The sequence below is a fragment of the Polyodon spathula genome, chromosome 2 (genome assembly GCF_017654505.1).
Source record: "Polyodon spathula isolate WHYD16114869_AA chromosome 2, ASM1765450v1, whole genome shotgun sequence".
NCBI classification, from domain to species: Eukaryota; Metazoa; Chordata; class Actinopteri; order Acipenseriformes; family Polyodontidae; genus Polyodon; species Polyodon spathula.
In genome coordinates, this window is record NC_054535.1 from 89,230,528 (window position 1) to 89,257,338 (window position 26,811).

Below are 26,811 nucleotides of genomic sequence, written 5' to 3' on the forward strand. Positions count from 1 at the left end.
ACCAAGAGTGAACAGAGGTATGAACTCTACTGCAACAACCTCTCCTGTATTGAGTCTTGCGATTGTATGGCATCAGAGGAGTGCCAATTAACTCTTTCAATATACAGGAAGAGGAACAGCTAAGTTTTGTTTGCAGTAGTGATGAAGAGGATGAGGAGAAAGAGTAAGGCAAAAGGGAATCCCCAGTGCTTTTATAAGCAACAATAATGTGCCTCCTATACACATTATTGTTGATATTAATTACTGTTATTATAATGCATTATATAACAGACATTTCTCTGGAAGTCATCATTAATATTGTGTTAGAGAACTGCAGGCTGATTATAATGGTATAATACAAAAATCATTCCATTGTAAGGCACATTCAGAACTACAACTGCTGAAAATGCTTTTCTTTATGGAGGAAGCTTATGGTTGATGCTCCTGATAGCTCTAAAGTGGGTAAGTTCAAAGGATACAAAATGTCTGTTAGAGCAGACATAAATACAATTTAAAATATATCTTCTACCTATGAAAATATAAAAAAAAAACATGGTGTGTAATATGACATGGGAGACACAAAAGCTTTCCATAGATGCATAACTTGCATGGGTTTGAGACATTTTTGTGGAATGTTGGAAAAACCATAAAATATTTGTCAAAGGTAATCTATGACACCCTGCCAAAACTGGTAAGGTATAAATAAAAAAAAAACAGACACATAATCTGAGGAATAATGCAAGCCTTCTTAAACATTTCTAGCTCAGGTGGAACACATTCTCGAACCATTTGAACTCACAAAGTCCAAAAACAGCTCAAAACATGACTGCCCTTTGACCTCTGATAGTGTCACATGATCATATTACCCCACACTAACATTAAATTAAAACAGGTCTTATTCAATGCACAGATACAACTTTTGTATTAATTCAATGTGTAAAAATTTGTCTTGCCACCACACATAACTTTAAAAAAATATTTATTTCAGGTATACATGAAAAACGGCCACAATTTTTTATTTTACTTCATTGCCAATGATATACCAGCTCTAGAAGGATGTATTTAGACCTTGTCTGTCCCAAAAACAAAGAAAATATTCTGTCTAACGAGTTGTGCTTTTACAAGATTAAAGCTCTTTTTCAATTCAGATAAGACTAAGCATGTTGCTACAAGCTGTGCTTCAACATTCATGCTCACCACTGTGGCCTAAAGGGTGCCGTTTTCCATTACTGTGCAAACAGGAGAGTGTATGAGGGATGTGCTTATACACAAGACACACATGCATGAAGGACTATATTAGAGCTGATGAGGAAGTGAAAATATATTAGAAATCCCACTACAGCTTTAATGTGTTGTTTTTACTATCACAAAAAAAAAAAAAAAAAAAAAAAAAAACTGCTATATGAAACAAACATTATTTGTAGTTTAGGTTGTTCAAGGGATATGTTCTAAACTAAATATCTTTAGTTTTGAGGGCAATTATGCTCTTGATATGGGTACATAGGTGTTAATAAGGAACTATAGGGTAGCTGCATTTGAAAACAGTGTATACCCAAGTATGAGCACCCAGCAGTTACCAGAATGATGTAGTAGTCAATCTAGTTACTTCAATAGAGAATGTTTTTGGAAGGATGTCAAACAGCTGACCAGCGTATCACTTTATGGGGATTGTAGAAATACTGCAGTGTCCATATTAAATGCATACAATGTATATTTGCTTTACTTGTTAATGCACCAACAGCAGTGTTCTGAAGCACTGATTACACAAACAGGCACATTCACCTTTATGTGGGGTTGACAAATACAAAGTTCAAAAGAAAGAAAATCTATAATAAATCTAACTAAAAGATTAAAATGGTATTTAATCAGTTTTACTTTTACAACTTGGTGTAGTATGGTATTGCAAATTTATAAACAACTTAGCTCCCACATGCTGCATTTATTGAGCTGTGGGGACACATACTCCGACACAGGCATATGGGCTAATATATGAAAGCTAATATATGCACTTTCTCAGAAAAAAAAAAGCATAAACCCAGGTATAGGCATGTTTGAACAATAATACAATAATTTAAGTAAATTAGATATTCACAGCACCCCCTATGGGCCATAGAAAGACATTGTAACCACTCTTTCTATCAAATTTGTCCATAATCACCCATTATAAAACTCAAAGCAATATAACTCGGCCATTGTGGATAATTGACTGTATGTTAGCAAATGTTCTGTTAATATATAAAGCGACATAAATCAGAGAACTGCCTGTTTAAAACAGCTGCTGACATTTTCTTTTTTAAATTTTACCCAAAATCCATTCTGTCCTGTATAAATTCCAGTGACCATTTTTCTTTTTCTTGTAAGAGTGTTTTAAACTGTAATGTTTTTCTAATTTCAGACTGGTCAATGAGACATAATTTACCAGTAGATTTGGATTTCATCCATCACAGAAAGGCCACCTTTCTTCAATCCCCCACTTTTGATCAGTCAGTAATGGGACGAAAACTTTAGAAGTTCAAAAAAAACTGCTACATGAAACAAACATTATTAATAGGAGTTTAGGTTGTATTCAAAAGGGATATTTTCTTAATTACCTTTACAAGAACAAAATCTCATCCCTTACATTTGACATCATGTTCTCCTTACCAGCTGTAACATCAAGTCAGGGCAGGAATCATTCTCTTCTGATTTTAGAACCTGTAAGCACTGTATATAGATGACTTTGTTTCAACGAGGAAATGCCTAGTACCCAAGCTAAATCATCCAATTAAAGCCAGATCTAATTTAGACCTTTTCAAAACACAGATTAAGCAATTATACCAGACACTTTCTTAGAAACTTCACAATATGTTCTGGGTTCAAATTGAAACAATTAAATCCAGTATCCACGGGTCCCTCTAGTGGGCTGCCTCTCAGTGTACAGGATTATAAATAAACACTTTCCGATTCTTGCAGGCTGTAAAACTGGTTTTAAATATATTGAAAAGAATTCTTTGAAGTATTCAAAACACCCTTTTCCCCATACTAATTCAAATTTATAACATCAAAACCAATTTGTCACCCTAAGAGTCCAGAAAAGACTAAACTAGCAATACCAATACACATGCACTTATCCCAATTAAAATTGTACTTACAAAGCCTGTCCTTTGAAGAAAAATATTGTCTTGGTGTGCATCAATACAAAAGCAAAAATACAATCAGATGATATTTTTGGTTTTATTTCATATCAAAAGGATCACTAAATGATACTGTACTATTTTATGGTTTTTTTTTTTTTTTTTTTTTTTTTTTTTTTTTAACTACAAACTAAAAATTGTGTACATCGCAAGCCACTGTATTATTAGTTTAAGCCATACATAGTATTGACTGGAATCCTAAGTGGTCCTAAAGGAAATGGTTGAAAATAAGTTTAAAATAGGTGGCAATAGTGTCTTAATATTACTTTTATCTTTCAACACTGGAAAATTCATGGTTTGAAATCTAAAAAAAGACTATAAAAAAAGTACTTGCTACAACACTGCCATACAGTCATCATTACACTGTACAAGTACAGCTGAATACTCCTTATTAGCAGCAACATCTTCATTTAACCATGTGCAATAACAAACAAGAGAATGTGGCGAGAGCAGGGTTACCATCCCTGGTTTTCAGGATTAACACATAAATGGGTAACAGTAAAGGCAAACAGGTAGTTGTGTCCATATAAAACAGGATATATACATATATTCTTGCACCTGCTCAAATCAAAAATCAAAACAAAAACAAGAAAAGGTTTAAGATATGCATTTTTGGTAGATTTCTCTCCAGTTCGTTATACTGCATGCACAAAACATACATGGGCCATTGTTTCTAATATACAAAAAAGTAATTTGTGTTTTTGTTTCTTAAAAAAAAGGGACAACTTCAACAAAGTTTCACAATTGTAAACACAAAGGATTTTGTATTCAACAGTGCTGGGTTATTATCTTCGGTATCTTCCCCTTTCCTTCTCCCTTTCCCTGATCCGCTCCCTCTCTCGGTCTCTCTCCCGGCCCCTGTCGCGTTCTCTGTCTCGGCGTGTGTCCCTGGGTCTGTCACGCTCACGTTCCCTGTCCCTCTCCCGGGGACGGCTCCTGCGCCCACTCACCACTGCCTGTGTGCGCCGCAAGAAGTCATCCACTCTCATGTCATAATCATGCTGTTAGACAAGAAACAAGTTTATAGTTTGTAAATGACATCTTATGTTAAAATTGAGAAACAAAATAAAAGGTTACCATTATTCAATTCAGCAATTAAATTAGAATTCATTGGTATCCTTTACTTTTTTGTGTACTCTAGTTCATTATAAAGCTAAATGTAAATCTCCCTGGCACTTAGTAGGAGGTGCCAATTTTGGCATTTAAAATATAAAAGCTAGTCCAACATTAATGCAAGTTGGGGTCTGTGAAACCTGAAGTGGTGCAACTAAAGTCTGTGGTTTTACAGGTTTACCTCCAGGCTATTACACCACTGTAAAATGTTTAAAATGTACATGCCATGGATTTTATCTCCAAATGTAATGTTAGACCAACAAGGATATTGGGTTTTAAACAGAATATAAAGCAATCAAGCTGATAGAGGCAAAACTAGCCAGGTGAAGCATTAGGATAAGAACTGTGGTTTTACTTCAAGTTAAACTTTGGCCTAGTAAGGGTAAAAGCTGCTTTTTTTTTTTTTTAAATGAAGTTTTAGCTTGCAATTCACGGCATTTCAATAATCGCAGGAGATAAACATGCAAGAACACCTACCACACGTTTGTCTCTGTATCTGGTGTCATGTGGCACTGGGTGATGTCCAGAGTATTGTGGGTGAGCTTGAGGTGGTGGAGGATGATGCTGGTAATAAGGATGATGTGGTGGCTGCTCCATTCCAGGATAGGGGGTCTATGAAATGTACAGACAGCTGTTAGACAGATATCACGTTGTATGCAGGTATGTTCACTTTGCAGCTGCCACTTGCTTTCTTTCTAAACATGCCTCTTCTACAAAATAAGTCATTCAATAAGGAATCATTTGTAATTTCTGGTTACATAATTTCTGCATTATGTTGTGACAACGTAAAATTAGCCATTCTAGGTGAAACAATTATTTGACCGTCTGATTTGATTACTATGATACGTTAATACAGGGGTGTCAAACTCAGTTCCTGGAGGGCCGCAGTGTCTTCCAGCCGAGCGATCAGTTCCTTAATTGGTCTAATTAATTGATTAACTAGACACATTAAACACTTCTCTTCAGGCCTCAAAATGTTTCATCAGTAGTGTACCTTGAATCAAGTGCACTGTAAAAGACCTGAAAATAGTAAATATGCCAAATCAACAAATAATTAGATCAATTATGTTAATTGAGAGCTTAAGTTGGAATGAAAACCAGAAGACCCTGCGGCCCTCAAGGACTGGAGTTTGACACCCCTGGGTTAATAGTACTACAACATTATTAGCGCCACATCTCTTCCACGTCCTTAACTGAAATCCATCAGAAACCATGTTGTTCTGATAATCTGTCAGCCACAGTAAACTACAAGGACCACCGGAGACTTGCCACCAGTTTAGTTAATCAGATACAACAGATTACATGAAAAGGCTTGGGAGTTCTGAAAGCTTGCTTTTAAGATTCTGATCAGGACTATTTTGAAAATATGTGTTTAGGTCTCCAGGAGAGAGATTGTTTGTCTCAAATCACAGCCTGTCGACAAACAATGAACTTCTACTCATAAGCACTTGAGAAACCAGCCGACCGGTTCCTTTTCTTATGGGTGTATAACATATTGTGAAAGACATAAAAAAGTTTGACTGCATTTAACTCAGAAGCAAGATAAATTCAGTTTTATTTTGGGGGGTTAGAATTAGGGGTTCACTGATAATCAGTAGCCCGTTGGCATGGCACCGATAAGGGATAACACAATCGATTATCGCTAGTTTTTCCTATTTTAGCCGAAATTGTATACCGATATTCATGCTTGAATTTCTTCTAGCACAGCATTTAATGTTTGGTCAGGCACGCTTACTGTAATGACACAGGAACACTGAGACACTCATTTTTCCAGTGCTGTGCAATGTGCAACCAAAATGCAGTAAATACGTCTCAAAATAGTTGCGTTGGATGATTTTTTTTTTAAATATCTGAAGACAACAATAGGATAGAGTTATGTGCACAACAGACTTGATGCTACATTAAATCCAACAATGAACTGTGAGTAGAATATTACTCTGATGCTTAAAAAAAAAAAGGTTGAATCCTATTTAACATTGATAGTTAAAGTTATTATTATTATAATTATCATTATTTCTATATTTATTTTTTGTAAGAAAAAAAGTATTAAGAAGTTAAATTATTGTTCAAATGTAGCATCGATGTGCGGTTAGTTACAAAACTGCCTCTGCGACGTCTATGTGGCAGCCTGACATCACCTCAGGTCCTCCTCCATAGCTCACTTGATCAAATCCTTGAACGTAAACAGTTTAGCTGAAAAGCACTTTTTTTAAAATCAAGACTACAGCAGCAATGACAACAATCTCCCGAACTTCCAAGGAGTTGTTGGCTCTCTAAACATTATGTGGGAATTACCTTTTGTAATTTGTGTTTGTCTTGCTGTTTGTTTATCTTAATCTGCATTGGTTGCAGGTGTATTAGGCAGCATTTTGAAGCTGGAATTTATTACTGTGCCGTCTTGTTAAGTAACAAATTCAAGTTTGACTGAATTTTGTAACCGGATATTTTCATGACATCTTTTTGTTTTTGATTATGTGAACAATTTAAGTTGGGCCGCCTTTTTAAGCAGTGTATGCTTAAAATATGAACTTAACGAACGTTGCTGTAGTTGACATTGCATAAGATTTTTTTTTTTCTACTGTACAGTATAGGTCAAATTTATAATAAACAATGTTTGCTAGCAAGTAGCTATAAAAAATGTCACATTATATATTTTTTCTACAGTGTTTTTACTAGTATAAATGCAAAGTATTATTTTTGTGTATGTTGTAAAACACATGTATAAACTGCTGACAAGCACACAATATACTACTATGTTATTCTTAGTTTGTAATCATTTCCTGAAGTAAATGCAACAAGTAAACAACATCTGTTCGTTTTTGTCATAAATACAAGTAAACGAAATCTGTTAATTGTTTAACATTTACAATTATAAAACAGTTTAAGTATAGGCCCTATGTGTTGTTCTAGTAGTTTATCTACACTGTATTTATTATCGGTATCCTAGCAATTGGCCGATATGGGTAGATAACCATCGGCTACAGGTATTGGCCAAGAAAATCTTATCGGTTTGTTGGCAGGTAGCGAGAGTACCCATGAGGAAGGACCAGTGCAAATAAGAAAAAACAAATAATAATAATACTTGCCATTGCCTGCCAGGGAGGGGGTGGCCCGATGCTGTGATGAAATTCCCTCATATAATCATTGTAAGACTGAAAACAGAAAACATTGTTTTGTTTTAACCAAAGATACTGATTAAAGCAAATCAGAAGATATCGTTGTGCATTGACAGCATGCATTTTTCAAATGTTTTTAATTTATTTTTTAAATGACAACTTCTGGAAACTGAGAAATACTGACAGTTTCAATTTAATAATAAAAACATTTAATAAAAATGTTCAGGAATTTTCACATGCTACATAGATAATAAAACTACAAAAAAATAAATAATGCAGCCAACATCTAAGCAATTAAGTTCCATCTACGATCACTCTAAACTAGATGGCATTTGATTGGTTTCAGATTTGAAACGTGAACTCATAACAAATTACTTGTTTTTATTATTTTCCTACTAATGTTTGGAAGCCAAGTGAAAACTAATACAGCGGTGGATTATTAATTTTAACTGTTCTTTTGTTATTTCTATACTGTGAATAAAGTTTATGGAGACAAAAAAAAGAGAAATAATAAATGTCACTGTGGCTTCGTCCAATGCATAGAACTAGGCTTGTTTTTGCATAAAAACTTTACAATAGAAATTATAAAATAGTGAAAAAGTAAAACAAGGATCGACAATTACATTTTTGAAACTAAACATTTTTAAAACAAAAACAAATTAATCAAACACATTTCAAAAGAAATTTTTAAAAATGGGCCAAATTATTATTATTTTTTATACAAAAGCATTTTAAAAGGGAGTTCCTCTTTATATGGATACACTTAAATGAAGAAAGAAAGTCACACTAACACCATAAATGGACCCTATTGTCTAAACTATAACCCTTTCACCTTAACCCTTTAATGCCCAAATTATTTTCCCCAGTCTGTAAAACAGACTTTGGAAAGAACAAGTAATTATGTTGATTTGTCATTTGAAAAGACATATTTGACACTTTTATATATTTAAATGAATGGTTTCAAAAACATGTAACAGTGGATACATTCATTTATTCTAAGGTACCATGGGCCAAAAACCTGCTCACTCCCAAGCAAACTCACCTTGTGCTGCTCTTGGGAGGTTTGACGTGGCCAGCTAGGGAGTGCCTGTGCGTGCAACAGGTGTCAATTGTGTTACATTGGTGAAAAAACACAAAAACACACACACAATTTTCTACAACAGGCACTAAAGGGTTAAGCCAAAAAAAAAAAAAAAAATCTGAACTGTTCATATGAACACAATTGTGCTTGCTTTTTACAAAATTCAGGAAACTTACCCCATTTAGAAACACATCCCGTCGCACTCCTGTAAAACGTCTGTTGGGAATGAAGTTACTTGTTAAAAAGGGACAGATTCATTTGATATAGGGAAACAAAGCATAAAGCAAAAATATCTAGATATAAATTATCAGGAACCTACCTGTCTACATGCTGATTTCGAGGGTCTTTCATGAAACCTGTTTAAACACCAATACATTGATTAATACATTCAAAGCAGATCATATTCACAATTTACTTCAGTAGTACTATCCAAAAAAAAAAAAAAAAAAAAAATACAAATCAAGCCATACTAAACAGCAGCACTTGTATTTGAGATGAATGGAAATAACTGGAGCTAGACAATTTAATGACTGTTGTAAATCAATATGAAACATTCATTAGTGTACTGTTAAACCTGTTAATACATCAACCAAGGCAACTGTGTGTTTATATACAATGCCATCTATAATGTACACTGACAAGGATAGTAAGGGATTGCTCCCCGACAACTGCCAACAACAGGAACACATTAGCTGGTAATCAAAGTGCTCATTATAATAAGTGTCTTAAATACAGGTTTGATAGTAATTGGTCTTCTGGGGGTGGGTGGGAGCACATTAGATTGGCGAAGGTATAAATATTTATCTCAGTATACAGTACATCTGAACTCTGTCACACACATTTAAAAAGAGGCTGGTTCACACTGAGCATACAACTCAGATGGATGCTACGAACGGATGCAGGCTGTCGTTCACACGGAGAAATCTCTCTGCATTAGTTCATTCTGACTGTTGTCTTTTTTTTTTTTAAACCAGTCTTCTGGAGGTTAGGGAGTCATGCACACAGCTGCATTTAACTTACTCACTAACAGCAGCGGCTCTTTTTAAAAACTGCTGATCCAAAAAAAAAAAAAAAAATTGTGTGACTGACAGCAAATGCCACCATTCAGTTTCATGGTAAAATCACTGACATTCGCTCAGACTTTGTTGAGCCGACCCGCTCAATTCAACCATCCCGCTTTAAGTAAACACTGTACATAGGCTGCTGATTTAAATTCCTGAGTTCTTAGTTTTCATTCTGATTATTTATGGTACCGTACATGCTTAATTATTAGTTCTTTAGACATTTTCCACTACATCTATACAAGTATAACTTATTTCAAATAATAAACAGTAAACTGTATTTTACTTGTAAAATTCTAAAGGAAGGCGTGATTGGTTGAACGCAAATGACGTCACCAACTTGACGCTGAGAAGTTGAAATCTACCAACTCGTCGCAGCTTCTACGATTTGAACATAAGGTGATGCGTTTGTATGAACCGAATGCCTAGTGTGAACCACCTAAACCACTCACAGCAAATGCTTCCATATACCTGTTGCTCTCATTTAATCTTCACTAACGTTTGGTAACAGATATCCAAGCATAGATGTACATTTACAAATAAAGGAAATAGTCAAAACTTGTGTCTACTTAACTCTGTGACTTAAGTGTTTGGTTTGTGGATGGTACAGGATTTATAGTTGTAGTCTAACACCAAAGAATAAAAACAAAAAACACCTCTGCTCAAGTGCCATTGCTTAGCAGCTGTTTGAATTGGTCTCATTTTAGTTCAAAGTTTTTCCCAGTTCAGATATAAACAAAGAAATAAATTTAGAGATTAAAAGGGGAGCTTCACTGAACACCTTGGTTAATATTAATCTTGGACTAACTAATGTTACCTTAGGTTCTCCTAAAGTAGTGATCATCAAGGTTTCTGGAACCAATGTACTAGTTTACTGTAATTTCTGGCTTTATTAGTAAGGTTTTAAGGATCAGTGTATTATCTATGCACGTACATATTTTCACAAAGAACAATGCTCGACCTACCCAATAGTTGTGGACAATGCATATTGGTAGTAAAATACTAAACAGAGTCCACACATTTCTAAATTAACAATATTAAAAACGCAGGGTTTACTCCTTTAAAAACGTCACCCTCAATAATGTGATGAGTACGAGATAATGACCTGGTCTCTGCGGAAATTCAGGTGGATAGTCAATCCTTGGTCTTTTTCTGCTTTGCATGTCAAATTCCTCTGGTCGACGCCTACATGAATTAGGTAAATAATTAAGAACAATATTGTGCACATTACAATACAGCTAAAATACAATTGTATACCAATTAGGCATGTGAATCTCCTTTCTAAAACACACCCAATGTTAAACTTACTAAGATAGGACAATCTGCTAAGAGTCTGTAATGTGTAATTTGAAATGTAAGTCTAAACATGACAGCTTTTACATTTCTTTTTTACTAAATGTTAGTCAAATTGTTTTGCTAATGGTTTCACCACTTGGCAGCAACACAATGCAAGTCAAATGATAGTATTGTTTCAAAGTGTATTCTTAACTAAAGCCTCTATCAAACAAACATAACCACAACAGCATGAACTCCTTAGGGTCTGTTAAACAAGGCTTTTTGAAAAAGCAATCTATGTGTACTCCCTAGAGAAGTTACGATGAATGCTTATAGGCAGGTACATTGCAATTCCAAGTACTTTAACTGTTAATTCACAAACCAGGCATTAGTTAGCAGAAACAGCAGTCTTCAAATCTAGGACTAAACCAGGCAGAATGTGTGTGTATACAAGACAGGATGAGGGTAGAGGAACCTTTAATAAACTTGCTTTCTATTGCTGTTTTAGAAGTGAAACCAGTATCTTTGTCATTGGGGAAAACCAATATATTAGCACAGTAATAATGAAGGAAGGCTTAAAAAACCACATATACCTACATACTGTTATACTGCAAGTACATTTTCATACACTTTCAGAAGCCACTGGCTTCTACATGTGCTGTAGCCTTAACTGACCATCTATACTGTAGTTTTTGTGCATACAATCTAATCAGAGTAAACTATTGTTACTTGAAGTACCTATCAGTACTTCCAGACTCAAGTATTACTTGGTACATTAGTTTTTGCATACATGTATCTAATATGTTATCACATTTATTACCATAATACAGCTTAGAAAACTTTTTTGAAAATATTGCAGATTGCACTAATGAAAATTTGTACCTACAGCAAATTCAAAAAAAGAAGCTGGTTAAAGTAGCAACATACCGATTTCTTGTAGTTTTGTGACTGTTAACGATGGCATTAATAATGATAGAAAAGTTCATAAAAGCAGTCCAACTAATGATTTATGGTCTAAGCCACAAACATAAAAGGAGGGCCTGGCAGGCAGAGCTGGGTTGGTAGCAGTGATATTTTGCAGTCCATTGCAAACAAAAAACAAAGGGAAACTCCATTTATATATCTATATATATTTTTTTTCTTTTTTCACACAGCACTGTGTACCCCCTTGGCTTATAACTTCAGCTGGGTTCTCAGTCCATTTAAGCCTTTAAAGAATGGGGTACTGCCAGGTTTCCTCCTACCTTAAGAGTATACAAAAGTCCTTTAGGGAAAAGAAAATGGAAACACTCCTTGGGCTTTTCTACCTACCGCAGGATGTGTTTCCACAATAGGAAACATTACCAATGGCTTTAGCACCATCACAACACAAACATCCACAGTCCTTTTCAGAAGTGAGCAGTATAAACATTACTTTTCCTTCTATGCTGGCATGGGGGAAATGCGTTAAGGAGCATGGGTATTTCAGTTCATTCATAAGGTTTTTTTTTTTTTTTTTTTTTTTTTTTAAATGAATACTTTAAAAAACCCTTTTAAATTCCCAAGTGTGGCAAACAGAGTTCATATACAGCAGTGCACAATTAAGTTGATCCCTGAAAACATTAAGAAGTCCATAGGCACTGCTGCAAGCACCAGGAAAGACTGTACACAGGCTCAGCAACAGCCTGTCTGTGGCCCTTGAGAGACCCAGCAACAAACCAGATTCCCCCTTTGACACTGGCCTATCACTTTTCAGCAGCTCAGCAGAAGGATGTGTGCACTCTTTTTGTGGCTACTTTTTTGTGTTAAACAGAACATTTTGCATGGGGCAACACACCATGATGGCAAAACTGAGAAAGTCCCGCAAAAATGCTCCTCTTGAAAGCACAGCTTAATTTAAATTTATATGTATTTTTTTTTATTACTATTTTCCCCCTCAAAATGAGGCATCATCTTCTGAAAAATTATTATGGCTTCTTTATAAAAGTCCATATCTGATTAGGTTTATCCCCAGGGATACACCTGAAAGAAAAGGCTTTTGCAAGATATTAAAACAACGGTTCTATAAATAAAAGTAAAATAACTTATGTATTAAATAAAAAAAAAAAAAAAGCATGCACTCTCCCCCCCACCTGCTTGACAGATATTTAAAGCATCTTTCTTTTAGCACTGGTTTGCAGAAACTGCAACCAACTTAGTTTAACAAATCAAACATCAGATGTAACATTAACTTCTACAAGTTAAATGAGGATCTCCATCATTTTGCTCTCCAAAACGATTTTTGTGTGCAATCCTCATTGAAGCCACAAGTTGTCCATGTAGCTCTTTTTTTTTTGTTGAGGATTTCATATTCTCCCTCTTCTGTACTGATGACACAACGGTGATGGTGAATCTCAAGAGCTCCGTCATGTTACTCCAACACAAGTGCCTATTAGCAGTCCAAAGAACATTTCTAACCTTCCCACATCGCGACCTGGTTCTCGGCGGGCGGGGCGTCCTCTCGAGCGTGGCTGAGAATTTATCCTCCTCTTGTGGCGCATTTTATGAATCACCTGATACAAGTCAATACTTTCATCAGGAGGAAACAGTAGGCAAAGCTGAGTTCCACATTCCAATTCAATTTCCTTAAAATAAAAAACAAAGTAAATTGTCAAAAGTAAAAAAAAAAGTAAAACTAAGTGTTGATGCAACATAAGGCCCAGCTTAATTAATATACAAGCTACTTTTGGGAGTACCATTAATGTATTAAATACCCAATTCATAGTACTAGCTCAAACATGTTTATGCACACAACTTTAATACCTCATTTAACCACCCAGCTGTCCATTTACTTTTGGCAATTTCCATGTTAAAAATGCTCTTCTTGCAGATTTCAAGATATATATATATATAAACACTTTTTATTGAGATTGTGATAAACGGAAATACAGCATTTCAACAGAACTTAAACAACAACATGTTTACAACTGTAATATTATAATACAGATCACAACATAACATATTTTTTTTCCCCACCAATGGCAGCACTATACAAGTATAACTAACTTTTTTTTTTTTACAATGAAAGCATTACAATAACATTAAAATACTTGTGCAGGCATATCACTTTCTAAAAATTACTTTGCGAGACAGATTTCACAGCAGACGCACTTCAATCCCTCGTCAACGTTAACGTCTTTATCTAGCACATATACATCAGAAAACTTGCATCGCAAATTTTCAATCACGTCATATACAGTATCTTCCCCAGTTTCAGGCACGGGTGTATAGCGCTGTCATATGAACTATCTGTAAAGTGTACGTACAACAAACAAATAGGTTGTTTTGACCAGTACCAAACTTGATAAGGCTTCTTTACAACCTGTATCACCAACAAACAAAGAAATCCTTGTTTTACTCTGTAGATACACAGCATTAATTCTCACTCTCAGCTGTGTATATACAGATGACCTGGTCTGTCAAGAACATTTCTTAGGGGCTGCTGCCATCTGCCAGTAAAAAACAAAACTGCATACACTTTTTACAATAGTTTTCTTATTTTTTCATTGAAGCATGTTAGACATGTTCAACTTTGCAGATGCACATATAACGTGGAAATGGCAGGACAAGCAGCTGGGTGGTTAAGGAGCTATATTTTGTATGTAACAGTGACTTTATGTTAAGGGAAGCTAATATATATTTACCTTTTCCATTTTTCTGATAAACGTAAAAGGCTGAAACAGTGATGATCAAAGATTCTGTTCAAAATTGACCAACATTTACCATTTTTGAGAGACTCATTTCACAATCCTAGTAACAGTAAAACCCTAGTAAAAAGCCTAGTAACCTTTTTCCCTGAACCATCAGAAGACACCAAAAGGCAGATTTAAAAAAAAAAAAAAAAACTAATTATTTTTTCAAAGAATGTAGAATATAGATGTATTATAATTCTGAAATAAATGTATTCCAAACCTGTCCATCACGTCCAATTTTCACTGGCTTATGTTCATTCCATGGATTTGAGAGGTGTGCAGTTTTTGTGAAGGGCAGCTCACGTCTACCAAAGAAAAAATACAAACATTTAAAGCATACGGAAGAACTGTTTAACCAGAACATAACTATGTCCCCCTCTCTCTCGAATACATGAAGGCTATATTTGGATTCTGAGACAATTACTTTCAACTGAAACACATGTCTCGTTTTCAATCACTCGACAACTCACAGTACAGAAATGTTCTACTAATGATCAACAAAATGAGAACATTAAAAAAGCTGTAAAGCTGGTACATTCGTATATCAGAGAAACAGGTAATGACACAGAATGTTTGTACAGCACTGAAACAAAAAAAAAAAAAAAAAAAAAAAAAAAAAAACTGTACTGCTGAACCTAGTCTTTAATATTAGCATCATAAGGGTATCCACGTATTATAAAAAGTAATAGATAGGCCTCTTCAGTGATACACAGGAAAACAATTCCATCTCGGGTTTCTGTGACAGTTTATAAAATTACTCGACCTTAATTTAAATTAATTTATAAGGTGAGGAATTGGCTTATTTCAAAATTAATCTGAACCGAGATATAAACATAGGATCAATTTATATTTGTAAGAATTAAAGAATGTTTCGATCTGTTTAAAAGATTAAACAAAGTTTGATATTCATAATAAAAATAAAAAATACATATTTAAACTAGAATAAGCTGCTGCTAATAGGTGGCAATTCAGATTTTTAATGGTCAATTACATTTTTGGACCATGGTTCTATCAGACTTTCTACCAAATTTCAGGTTGTTTACTACGTGACATTGTTAGCAATGGACCACAGACAGACAACTCAGTTAGGGCTATATGGATACTCATGGAAATGTATCCAGAGAAATCATTTGTTTTCTTGATTACATAGTTATTGGCCCTGCAACAGAACTCTAAAGAGGTGTTAGTGTTTAGTAATCAAGAATAGGTTTATTTTAGTACCTGCAAATCCAGTCAATTTTGAATACGCCCCCAAGCATTTTTGCATTCATTCCTGCTGGTAAAACCCAATGTATTGGTGACCCTCCGTGGTGGGATTCCGACGAAAGCCTTGCAAAACCTGAGGCGTGGAAAAAGTACAACAATCGAGCAAAATAAAAAAAATGCAGACACCGGGGTTAAAAAATATGAGCCACTATTCATATTGGTTCAAATTCAACCTACCTTGAAACTTTCCACTTTCTCTCACAGAGAATACCAAGATAACACTTCTGGCTGATCTAAATGCAGTATTTAGCTTCTTCTCGTTTACTGGCAGTGTGGACCACACCCCCTGAATTAAAAAATCAAAATCGAAATCAAAAAGATGCAATACCTCTGCAATGGACACCCCAAGGCAAAAATTGTTTACAACAGAACAACAAGTAAAACGTGCATTGCACCTGTAAACATTTAATACAAAACCACCAGATTTACATATTTCTCTCCAGTGGAAATTGGGTACCACTTTTTCAATAAAGTGATTTTAAGATCCCCCCCTCCATCCCAACAAGTTGTCTTAAGTATAAAGTACAAAACGAGCAGTTAAACTTGTAATTAGTTACATACCTTAGCTTTGGCCAGGGAGACATTTTCATGGTTATTACTCTTAATAAGGAAAAACCTTGCATCTCGAAGTATATATTTCAGCTTACTTGTTGGATCTAAAAACAAAAACATGTTTTTTACATACTTCTGATGAATGGCTTGTGTTAAAACCAAGATTATGAAGTATAGTTTGACTATATGCAACAAAGTCATTGGATTACCAAATCCACTGCATATGATGTGCAAACATTTATATTTTGCAGGGATTTGCCACAAGAGATGGTCTCAATCCCTTTTAATTAGCTGAGCTGTGGTTTCAGAGTTCATTACCACCAAGTTTGTGAAATTTACAAATTATACCAATCTTACAATGCATACCTTGATCCAAGTTATTTATATAAAAGAGTATGAGTAAGGGTACAAGTGCAGACCCTTGTGGTACTTTAACCAGTTCTGTATTCAATTATATGTCTTCCCCTGTATACCTGCTGATTTTAATGCAAGTCTATCATGTGGGACTTTCTCAAAGGCTTTTGAAAAATCAAGATAAATTATCTTAAGCATTGTCATCATCTACATTAAACATCCTCAAAAAAGTCACGTAGGTTAGTTAAGCATGATTCTTCTGAATCCATGCTGGCTATCCCCTATAACACTGTTGCTGTATAAATGGTGGATAAGAAAAAACAAAATGTGGTTCTATAACCTACCTTTGCGAACAGCTCGCACAGAGGATGAAAGTTTGTCATGCTTCTTCTCTGACCCTATGTAACAAGACCAGATATTAAATCATATACAGAAAGCAACACTTGCATACAACAAGGCTAGTTGTTTGCTGTAAAGCAGGGCTAAGGTATATGTATTGAGAGATACAGAACGTTACTCCTTGCATCACAAGCATTTTTACAATTCCAAAAATAAGTGGCATTTTTTTTACACTATAAGTAGTGAATGGGTTTACTTGACAGAACTGCGCATTAAGACATCTTTACGAGACGGTTTCAAGTTAGAGACATTGAAATCAACTTTTATATGTTGCATGAAATTTACACTATATGGAGGTAGCCAACAGGTGTCAGTAGAACACTATTTAAGTATTCTTTAACAAAAATAAATAAATAAAATCTGTACTTCTGTGCAATACTGGCCAATCAATAGATTATTGCTGCAAAAGAATATTCATCATAATTTCCAAGGGACAGCAAGACTACCATCTGTGAAGGTTTTCAACTGAAATCTTGCAGTGCAACTTAAAGTTTGAATATCTCTCTCAACCCTTAACCTAATTAAATCTGTACTCTTTTCTTCAGTAAACCAAACTTGAGTTGTTAGAGATCTGACATGCAGATGGTTTTTCTGACCTAGTCATTATATGCTATAGAACAACAAACTACTGCTATCCAATGTTAAACAGGACCCTAAACTTCTTCAGAATCATAAGAAGTTTATACCTGCATAAGATTCTGAAGCTGAGCTTCCACTTCTATCAAAAACGATTGGAGAAATCCCTCTAGCCCGCTTCTTCTCTTTTTTCTCCTTATCTGAACAGTAAATTGGAAAACATTTCCCTTGTGTTAGACTGTCCATTTGTTCAAGATAAAGGACTGTTCTATAATACTGCACTTCATTTGAATAACTTCAGGCAAATCTCCCTTTCTACAGACTTAGACTTTGACACATCCAGGTAGCAACCCATAGTGAAAACTTCTAACAACATACAAGTCAACCCACAATTACACTTAAGGCTGCACTGACGAGCAGGCAGCCCCGAAGGATTGTAAACCAGCTGTTAAGCAACTTATTATTTTTATTAATTATAACTTTGAACAGCGGTATCTAACTTTAGAAGCAGGAAAGTAAAGGAAAGGGGACAGGCAAAGCTGTATCTTGTGAAGATGCATTCCGTAGCGATAATGCCTGCCTATGGCTTCCTGAAGGGCTACACTTAAATATAACTGATTTCAAAGGGTTCACAGGTGTACGGTGAAAGACATCAGTTGCAGGAAGAAAAAAACTGTTTGTGTGGGGAGAACAGACATAAATGAAACAAAGTACCTGATGCTTCAGATCCTGATCCAGATCTAATAGATTCCCCCTCAGAGAAAGACACCGACTCTGATTCAGAGTCGCTGGCCTCACTGCGAGTGTCATAGTCGTTCTCTTCATTCCTCTCCCGCTGATCTGCCTCCTCTTGCTCATACTCCTCATCTTCCTCTCCTTCCTCCTCTTCATCCTCCTCTTCATCCTCCCCATCAACTTTATCACACTCAACCCCCTCCTCATCCATCCCCTCGTCCTCAGAGTTGTTTCCCTCAGAGGATGCCGAGCTTTCTGTCTCCTGGTCAGACCCATACTCGTCTGAGTTTGCACCCTCTTTGGAAGAACGGCTTGCCCTCCCGCTCTCCACACTGGTGCGACGCAGTTTCTGTTATATTAAAATGTACACAATTGTTTGTAGTAGCAACTGATTATACGTCACAGGTTTAAAGAATGCCGCAGTGGGAAAGTTTATTTTTACTGGACAAAAGACATGTAGAACTTACCTGAGAATCATAGTATACAAAATTGCGTACAGATATTAAACACATTAAGTCAAAATATACCACCTACACCGCAGAAATGGTGTCACACATGACCTCAATTTGGCAGACATAATGTCATAGGTCAAGTCCACCAACAATCTTAGCAGGCAGACTTTACATAACCCTGCAAATAAGTCACTGCCCTACACAGTCCCCGAGATATGAGGCAGGCAGCTTTGCAAAATTACAATACATTAATTTCTCTTGAACGATACCCACTATCAAACTTGACCTACAGAGAATCATAAGACTCAGTTGTATGAAGCCTGCATCTCAAAGGATTTGATCTTTATCCGCCAAAAAGTCGCATGACCAAAATATAGTAGCAACCTTAAGATATAAGGCTGAAGTGAAGGGTACTGTAAGATTCAATCACCTGGAAATGTTATTTATTTTTATATATTATATACATACACACCTTAAAAGGCATGTTCATAAAATTATATATATATATATATATAGATAGATAGATAGATAGATAGATAGATAGATTTAAAAGTGATGCGATTACAATACAGCATTCTCATTAGTTGAAGATGTGATTGCAAATGGCTTTTTTTTTTAACATATTAAAATATATTTACCTCTGCCATTAACGGTTTAATCCTCCTGTCTGAATCCTTTCTTCCGCTCACAGGTTTCAGATGGTGAGATTTTTGAGCAACCCTTGTGCTGCTCCCTCTTACAGAGTGGTTCTTTCTGTCACCACAGTCCTTACTTCTATCATAGTGATATTCCTCACTCTTGTAGTCTGAAGAATGTCTGCCTCCGGCACTCATAGGTTTCTTGCTGCTGCTTACTGTGGAACCTGGGGCTCTCTTGACAACTTGCCTGGTATAACGGCCTGAAGATCTTGGCCTTTTGCTGTCGTTATGGTCACCTCTATCATTTTTCCTCTTTGATCCTGCAAGTCAAAAAATGTAAGCCAATTATTTTGTTTAAATGTAATGCATGATATTATCAGACAGACAGCAATTCAATATAGTTCATAGTTATTGTTTCATGTTTGTTTACCATATGCCTAAGCCACATTTCCATCTGCACCATGAAACCAGTCCGTAAAACTTGATCTTATCTCATTACAGTATCAAATGTGGACTGCCGCTGGGGTCCATCTGTAGTTTGCAACCATACCCAAGGGCATGTTTTTGATTGAGTAGAATTAAGTATTTCCTTGACTGTAAAATTAACTGAGAACCCTCAGAGGTTAAACACCCACCTCTAAAGTAGTTTGCATTGGACACTCACTACCTTCAGAGCGCACAATCCCAACAGAGGTTTATGAAGTCCCAATTCAAACAAGGTGTTTTTGACTCTGTCCCAGTGGTATATAGAGACATGCTACTTATTTTAAGGCTTTAATACAGGAACAAAATTATCTACCACAAAGGTACTTATAATATCAAGTGAAATTCAAGGGTGCCCTTTGACAATCTGAAATACAAAGCATCACATTTGAGAAAATGAAACACTGCCTCTACCTTTCTTCTCATTAACATCATGTTCACTCTCAGGGTTGTACAGTTCATCATCTTGATCAGGTGCCTCTGTCAGGATGTCATCCAACACATTAAGTTCACCATCTGCAAGATAAACATTTAATGTGAGGTTCAGGGACCAAAATGCTTTTTGGATGCACCTGCTTTTAGTTATCTATACTGAAGCTGTAAATGTACAATGCATACAACTGTCATATTAATCTGTTTGTAACATACACTCTGGGCACAAAACTGTTCAATTCCAGACTATAATACTGTGCAACATAACAATACAGACAGTATCACATCTTGACTCAATTTATACTGTCTGAAATGTCCATTAGCACTTTACTTGAAATGATCAAAGGGTGAGGGAAATATATCCAGACCGAATTAAAAAAAAATGGATTAGCATGAAAACAAATCATTGCATTTACAATCTTACCATAAAATGTTTCACCCCACCCCCTCTATTCTCTGCATGTAAATCCATTTTTACTGGATTACCTTAATCCCAGATTGACTGCACACTGTCCTCATGCAACAGTTTGCAATGCATTTGCAATTTATCACAGATGTCAATACTATCTGCATTCTGCGGTTCTTATAGTAAATTGAATTTACAACAAAAATTTAAAAAAGCTTTAATGGTTTACCCCATCTGCCAATATGTGGTCTCATTGTTTTTTGTTGCCCAAAGGGAACAATATAAAAACTGTCCAATAATAAATATTAGTCTACTCCTTGTGTGCATAAGACATTGAAAGCCCTCACATGCCTCGGACTCAAAAGTAAATAATACTTACTGCAGGCAGACGTACTGAGAAAAAAAAACAGTGGGTAAAAACCAGACCAAGACAAAACTACCTGGCAGGTCATTAAAACATCTTAAAACCTATACCACATAATTGTTTCTTTTCTATAGCCTCCAAATAAATTGTGACAATTTATGACTCCCTCCCCATTAGTCCACTTTTGGATGATGAACAATTAAATGAACTGGAAGACAGCAGCAAAAAAAAAACCAAACACTATGCTCACTATTTATGCTCACTAACCCGACTTTGTCACTTCAAATAATGTATTTATCGCTTTGTAAACAGTAAAGGTAAAAACAAAAAGACATCTGTGCTCGTTATCCACCTCGCAGTGACACAGATCTTGAACAAATTACTGAAATCTGTTGAATTTATCTTTATTTCTCACCTCTGTTCTGCTCAGTGTGTCTGCACTGACAGGAAGAAAAATTAACCATGTGCCGTGTCAACTCTGCCCCCTGGTGTATTTTTTCAATGGCAATGTGCACACTATCAAATAATCTTTTACATGTTTTAATTGAATTAACTTACTCAACTTAGTGTGTAGTTCAAAGTTATACATGGAACTACTTTATTTGACATAAGGATATTGAATATAAAAACGCACTAATAATAATGTTTTGCCTTAAACACGATGTATGCTTTTTTTCTTCAAATCCACTGTTTTACCTGGATTATAAATGCAATAAGGTCCTTTAGGGCGTCTATACGTTGAATATATGGACTCGGGGGGGCTGAAGGCACTCTACTTCCATCTTAAGAACATAAGAAAGTTTACAAACGAGAGGAGGCCATTCGGCACATCTTGCTTGTTTGGTTGTTAGTAGCTTATTGATCCCAAAATCTCATCAAGCAGCTTCTTGAAGGATCCCAGGGTGTCAGCTTCAGCAACATTACTGGGGAGTTGATTCCAGACCCTCACAATTCTCTGTGTAAAAAAGTGTCTCCTATTTTCTGTTCTGAATGCCCCTTTGTCTAATCTCCATTTGTGACCCCTGGTCCTTGTTTCTTTTTTCAGGCTGAAAAAGTCCCTTGGGTCGACACTGTCAATACCTTTTAGAATTTTGAATGCTTGAATTAGGTCGCCACGTAGTCTTCTTTGTTCAAGACTGAACAGATTCAATTCTTTTAGCCTGTCTGCATATGACATGCCTTTTAAGCCCGGAATAATTCTGGTCGCTCTTCTTTGCACTCTTTCTAGAGCAGCAATATCTTTTTTATAGCGATGTGACCAGAACTGCACACAATATTCAAAATGAGGTCTTACTAGTGCATTGTACAGTTTTAACATTACTTCCCTTGATTTAAATTCAACACTTTTCACAATGTATCCGAGCATCTTGTTAGCCTTTTTTATAGCTTCCCCACATTGTCTAGATGAAGACATTTCTGAGTCAACAAAAACCCCTAGGTCTTTTTCATAGATTCCTTCTCCAATTTCAGTATCTCCCATATGATATTTATAATGTACATTTGTATTTCCTGCGTGCAGTACCTTACACTTTTCTCTATTAAATGTCATTTGCCATGTGTCTGCCCAGTTCAGAATCTTGTCTAGATCATTTTGAATGATCTTTGTTGCTGCAACAGTGTTTGCCACTCCTCCTACTTTTGTGTCATCTGCAAATTTAACAAGTTTGCTTACTATACCAGAATCTAAATCATTAATGTAGATTAGGAATAGCAGAGGACCTAATACTGATCCCTGTGGTACACCACTGGTTACCACACTCCATTCTGAGGTTTTTCCTCTAATAAGTACTTTCTGTTTTCTACATGTTAACCACTCCCTAATCCATGTACATGTGTTTCCTTGAATCCCAACTGCGTTCAGTTTGAGAATTAATCTTTTGTGCGGGACTTTGTCAAAAGCTTTCTGGAAATCTAAATAAACCATGTCATATGCTTTGCAATTATCCATTATCGATGTTGCATCCTCAAAAAAATCAAGCATGTTAGTTAGACACGATCTCCCTTTCCTAAAACCATGTTGACTGTCTCCCATCTTGTGCCTCACAACGCCCCGGCGTCTGTATTATTCGACGTACACAGACGTCCAGCCAGGTCTTATTGCCAAACAGAAATTGCTACTACACCACCCACTTGTTAAATAGCGGGTGTCGCTGTCCAGTATAAATCCTCTATATATCGAGGGCCGCAACATAGAGACCCATTGAAAAACAAATAGGCTAACAAATAAATACGTACAACCACTCCTTCGTTTTATTGGGTGTCAGGGTCCAGTATAAATGATTTACGCAACCTTTCTCATTTTTCGTATAAAATTCGCATTTTAATTCGCAAGTGGAGGGCAACTGCTTCTCATCAACTTCTGTCTCCAATTAATTTAATGAGTCTTCCTCTCCTTTCTCAAAAGCACAAACCCGCTGCATTGAAAGAATCCATTCACAACATAGGAGGCTTGTTGCTACCTTGTTGTTGACGTCACTGCCTTGTGACTTGCTAGTGCATTGCCGCCACACGTGAACATCTCGTTGGCTAAAATAAAAACCTTTTCAGCAGGTAGATATTGCTTGTGTTATCGTGCAATACGTATGTATATGATAACAGTACGATATTAATGCTTTGTTTTGTATACTGTTATTTGTGATGTGCAGCAAGAAATAAAACCAACAGTAACTCTATGTTCCTGAATGTATAGTGCAGCTAAGGCATACGCAGTTAGATAATGGGGAGCCAACTCCAGGATCGCGACATATCTGAATCTGCAGTACAGCGGGGGTGATATAACGATGGGTGGGTGTATTTGTATCGTTAGTCAGTCAATTGTGATATTTACAGGATAATGGCGTGGGCAAATGTTAAGTCACAGATACGAAGAATCATTTAGCAATCCACATTTAGAAACCTTCCTTACTTGTCAGTTAAGCAATGTGAAAGGCTTACAGATTCGTCTAGTTCCCATCAGAGGAAAATATTTGTGTGTGCCATGTAACAGTCTATTGTTGTTAAGATTTTTCTGCACTGATATTTTGTAAGGTGATTAATAACTAATTAATTTTTGTAATAACTGTAAGTCGCCCTACATAAGGACGGCTGCTAAATAATAATATAATAATAATAATAATAATAATAATAATAATCTTGATACTACTGCAGAGTTTGTGAATATGATAATTGGTATTTGTCCCAAGTAATTTCAAATATGGGAACTGCTATAATGACCGCTCTTCCTCGCATGCAGACTATAGGAAAGGGGCAATTTTGTGTAGGTAAAGACTTTCAGACCCTTTTTAATGCCCTATCCGGGAACCTTTGCCTTGGTCTGGCTTTTACTCACATGCATTTTAATTGATTAAAAACATGTAAAGTCATATAATTAATTTTAATTTGGAGGCTATAGACAAGTTGTACTTACAGGTTTTAAGGCGTTTCTTAGTTGTAATTCTGTGTCTGGGCGTTGAGCCTTTGGGCGGCACCATTTTATGTATTTAAAAAATATGACAAGTCACATGATGATTCTTTTTTAATCTGACGTTACAGAAAATGTGTAATTGTGTGGTATAACTAAGTAAAGGCATTGCTACATAGTTTAATCCCCCGTCCAGGCAAACACTTGCTTACTACAGCAGGCAACAGACTGCGATGAACTCCCGTTGAAAAAACGACACTGCATCAGGACGGCGGATGGAAATTAAACAGTAAACAGTTTTACAACAACACAGTTTTTCAACTGTTTTGTGTGCCTGAAACCTCTAGATTGAATGTTTTTCTTAATTTACTTCTTGATGGGGTGCGAAATCGGTTATTATTCTAACACACAACAATACATCGCGCGTTCCTTAGACATGGATTTCTAAATGCTGTATGTTAATTTAATCACTTACACGAAATAATAATAATAATAATAATAATAATAATAATAATAATAATAATATAAAACGTTTCAGGCCGTGGAATATCTTAATTACACAGCTTTAGCTACAGCATTAGTATAACATTACAAAACACGCTGTGCCCAACTCCCTTTTCTGGTTTCCTAAAAAGATCAGAACCTAAACAAAAACACCAGAATAATACCTTTCTCGTCCCTTCTGTCGACCGCCATCCTCTTCTCCGTTCTGTGCTTAGCAATTTGTTTTTCAGCGAAATCGCTTCGCCTTGCCTACCGACTGCTTCGCTCCTTTTTGGAAAAAGATTATAATTCAAACTGTTTTCGTTTTGCTTTATGCTGTACTCCGCCGTCCCTACTGTCAAAATGGCGCCCGATGTCTCTCATTTTGCTACAATACGATTACCCACAATCCGCTCTACAGCGCGTCACAAAGCTGTTGCTGCTATCCTCCCCTCCGTCACACAGCGGGGTGCATTAAATCACAACACAGGGTAAACAGTGGGTTAGTTGCAACGACTGAAGCAGTGTGCTAACTGGGGGTGATCCCGTGGTTAGTACGCAGTTAAGTTAAATACCAATTGCAAAGAACTTGCCGGCTGAAGTTAGTCCCCAGCTGCTTACTTTATATATATATATATGGTTACTATATATATATATATATATATAAACAGGCTATATGTATACTTGTCAGTATGCTTTTAGTAACCAATGCTAGTCTTAGTAGGCTGTAGAATGCATGGGGGAAGGGGTCAGGACTGGTAGGTAAAGCAAAAACCTTACCCTCACTTGGGAGGGTTTTTTAATATTTAAAAAAATAATTATAAATATTGTATTCCCAAATTCGTGTTTAGACTACATACAACACCAAACAAGTTTGTCAGTGCCTTGCGGGCAGTGGTATCATTTTGATAAAAACAAAACAAACCACAAAAAAACGCAAGGTGCAATTCGTTACTTGTGCGTAAAACATACCCTTTCAAGTTAAAATTTAAGCATGAATAAATCACAATAATTGAAAATTTAATGTTCATGTTTTTCCATAAAGATATTAATGTTTTCATATTCATTTTCTATAAATATATATATATATATATATATATATATATATATATATATATATATATATATATAAGATAGAATATTATTTTAAAACAACGATTTTGAGCAAATATCCTTTACGAAAAACAACTTTTAGAATATAATTTGTACCAATCGCCGATTTTGAGCCCCGGCCCTCTTCAATTCCTGTTTGGAACCACACCAAAACAAACCAGTCCTTAGTACCGTACTAGAGCTGGTGATCAGCTAGTTCCCACCTTTGTTCTGCTTCTTTTTTCGTTGCAATTGATATTAAGTTAGTACGCAGTTCGGGATGGTCCCGAGATAGTACCGTACTGGCTGGTATGCAACTTAGTACGCAGCTCCGTACTAATTCTGCAAGTTCGTTGCAATTGACCCAATGAGACAAAATACCCAATAGTTTTAATTATTGTTATTAACAATGAAGTACACGGGAGAAACATTATAACACATCTAGCGCCGCTCAGAAGACATCTTTTCTAAAGAACTACTGTACCTACACATTCTTACCCTGGCTACTGTGCTGTACTGTATGCATTAAAAATTGCAGTTCTGCTGCATGCTCAAGATGCCAGTGTGACATACAGACAGACAGGCTCCATAAATCCTCATATTATGATACACTCAAACGGTGTGCTAAAGAATGTTCTTGGCAAATTTCAGCAAGGAGTTTCCAAGATAAT

At 35.9% G+C, this 26,811-nt stretch overlaps 1 protein-coding gene across 4 annotated transcripts; it reads right to left on the reverse strand.

Moving 5' to 3' along the window:
• Nucleotides 1-960: 960 nt before the first annotated feature.
• On the reverse strand, nucleotides 961-25,435 carry LOC121303280 (YTH domain-containing protein 1-like). Of its 4 annotated transcripts, XM_041233867.1 has the most exons (18): nucleotides 25,234-25,434; nucleotides 20,378-20,479; nucleotides 19,481-19,800; nucleotides 18,370-18,739; nucleotides 17,766-17,855; nucleotides 17,025-17,078; nucleotides 16,336-16,430; nucleotides 15,952-16,060; nucleotides 15,730-15,847; nucleotides 14,729-14,813; nucleotides 13,235-13,401; nucleotides 10,629-10,708; nucleotides 8,782-8,818; nucleotides 8,639-8,678; nucleotides 8,424-8,468; nucleotides 7,352-7,417; nucleotides 4,743-4,877; nucleotides 962-4,153 (listed from the first exon to the last, which is right to left on the reverse strand). In XM_041233867.1, exons 1-18 carry the CDS (start codon nucleotides 25,259-25,261, stop codon nucleotides 3,938-3,940), a joined length of 2,157 nt encoding a protein of 718 aa, XP_041089801.1. In that variant the 5' UTR covers nucleotides 25,262-25,434; the 3' UTR covers nucleotides 962-3,937. The 4 variants fall into 4 exon arrangements, with proteins under 4 accessions (XP_041089809.1, XP_041089801.1, XP_041089826.1 ...); XM_041233875.1 differs by lacking the exon at nucleotides 8,424-8,468 and having other exon boundaries at nucleotides 961-4,153; nucleotides 25,234-25,435; XM_041233884.1 differs by lacking the exon at nucleotides 17,766-17,855 and having other exon boundaries at nucleotides 963-4,153.
• Between the last annotated feature and the right edge of the window lie 1,376 nt (nucleotides 25,436-26,811).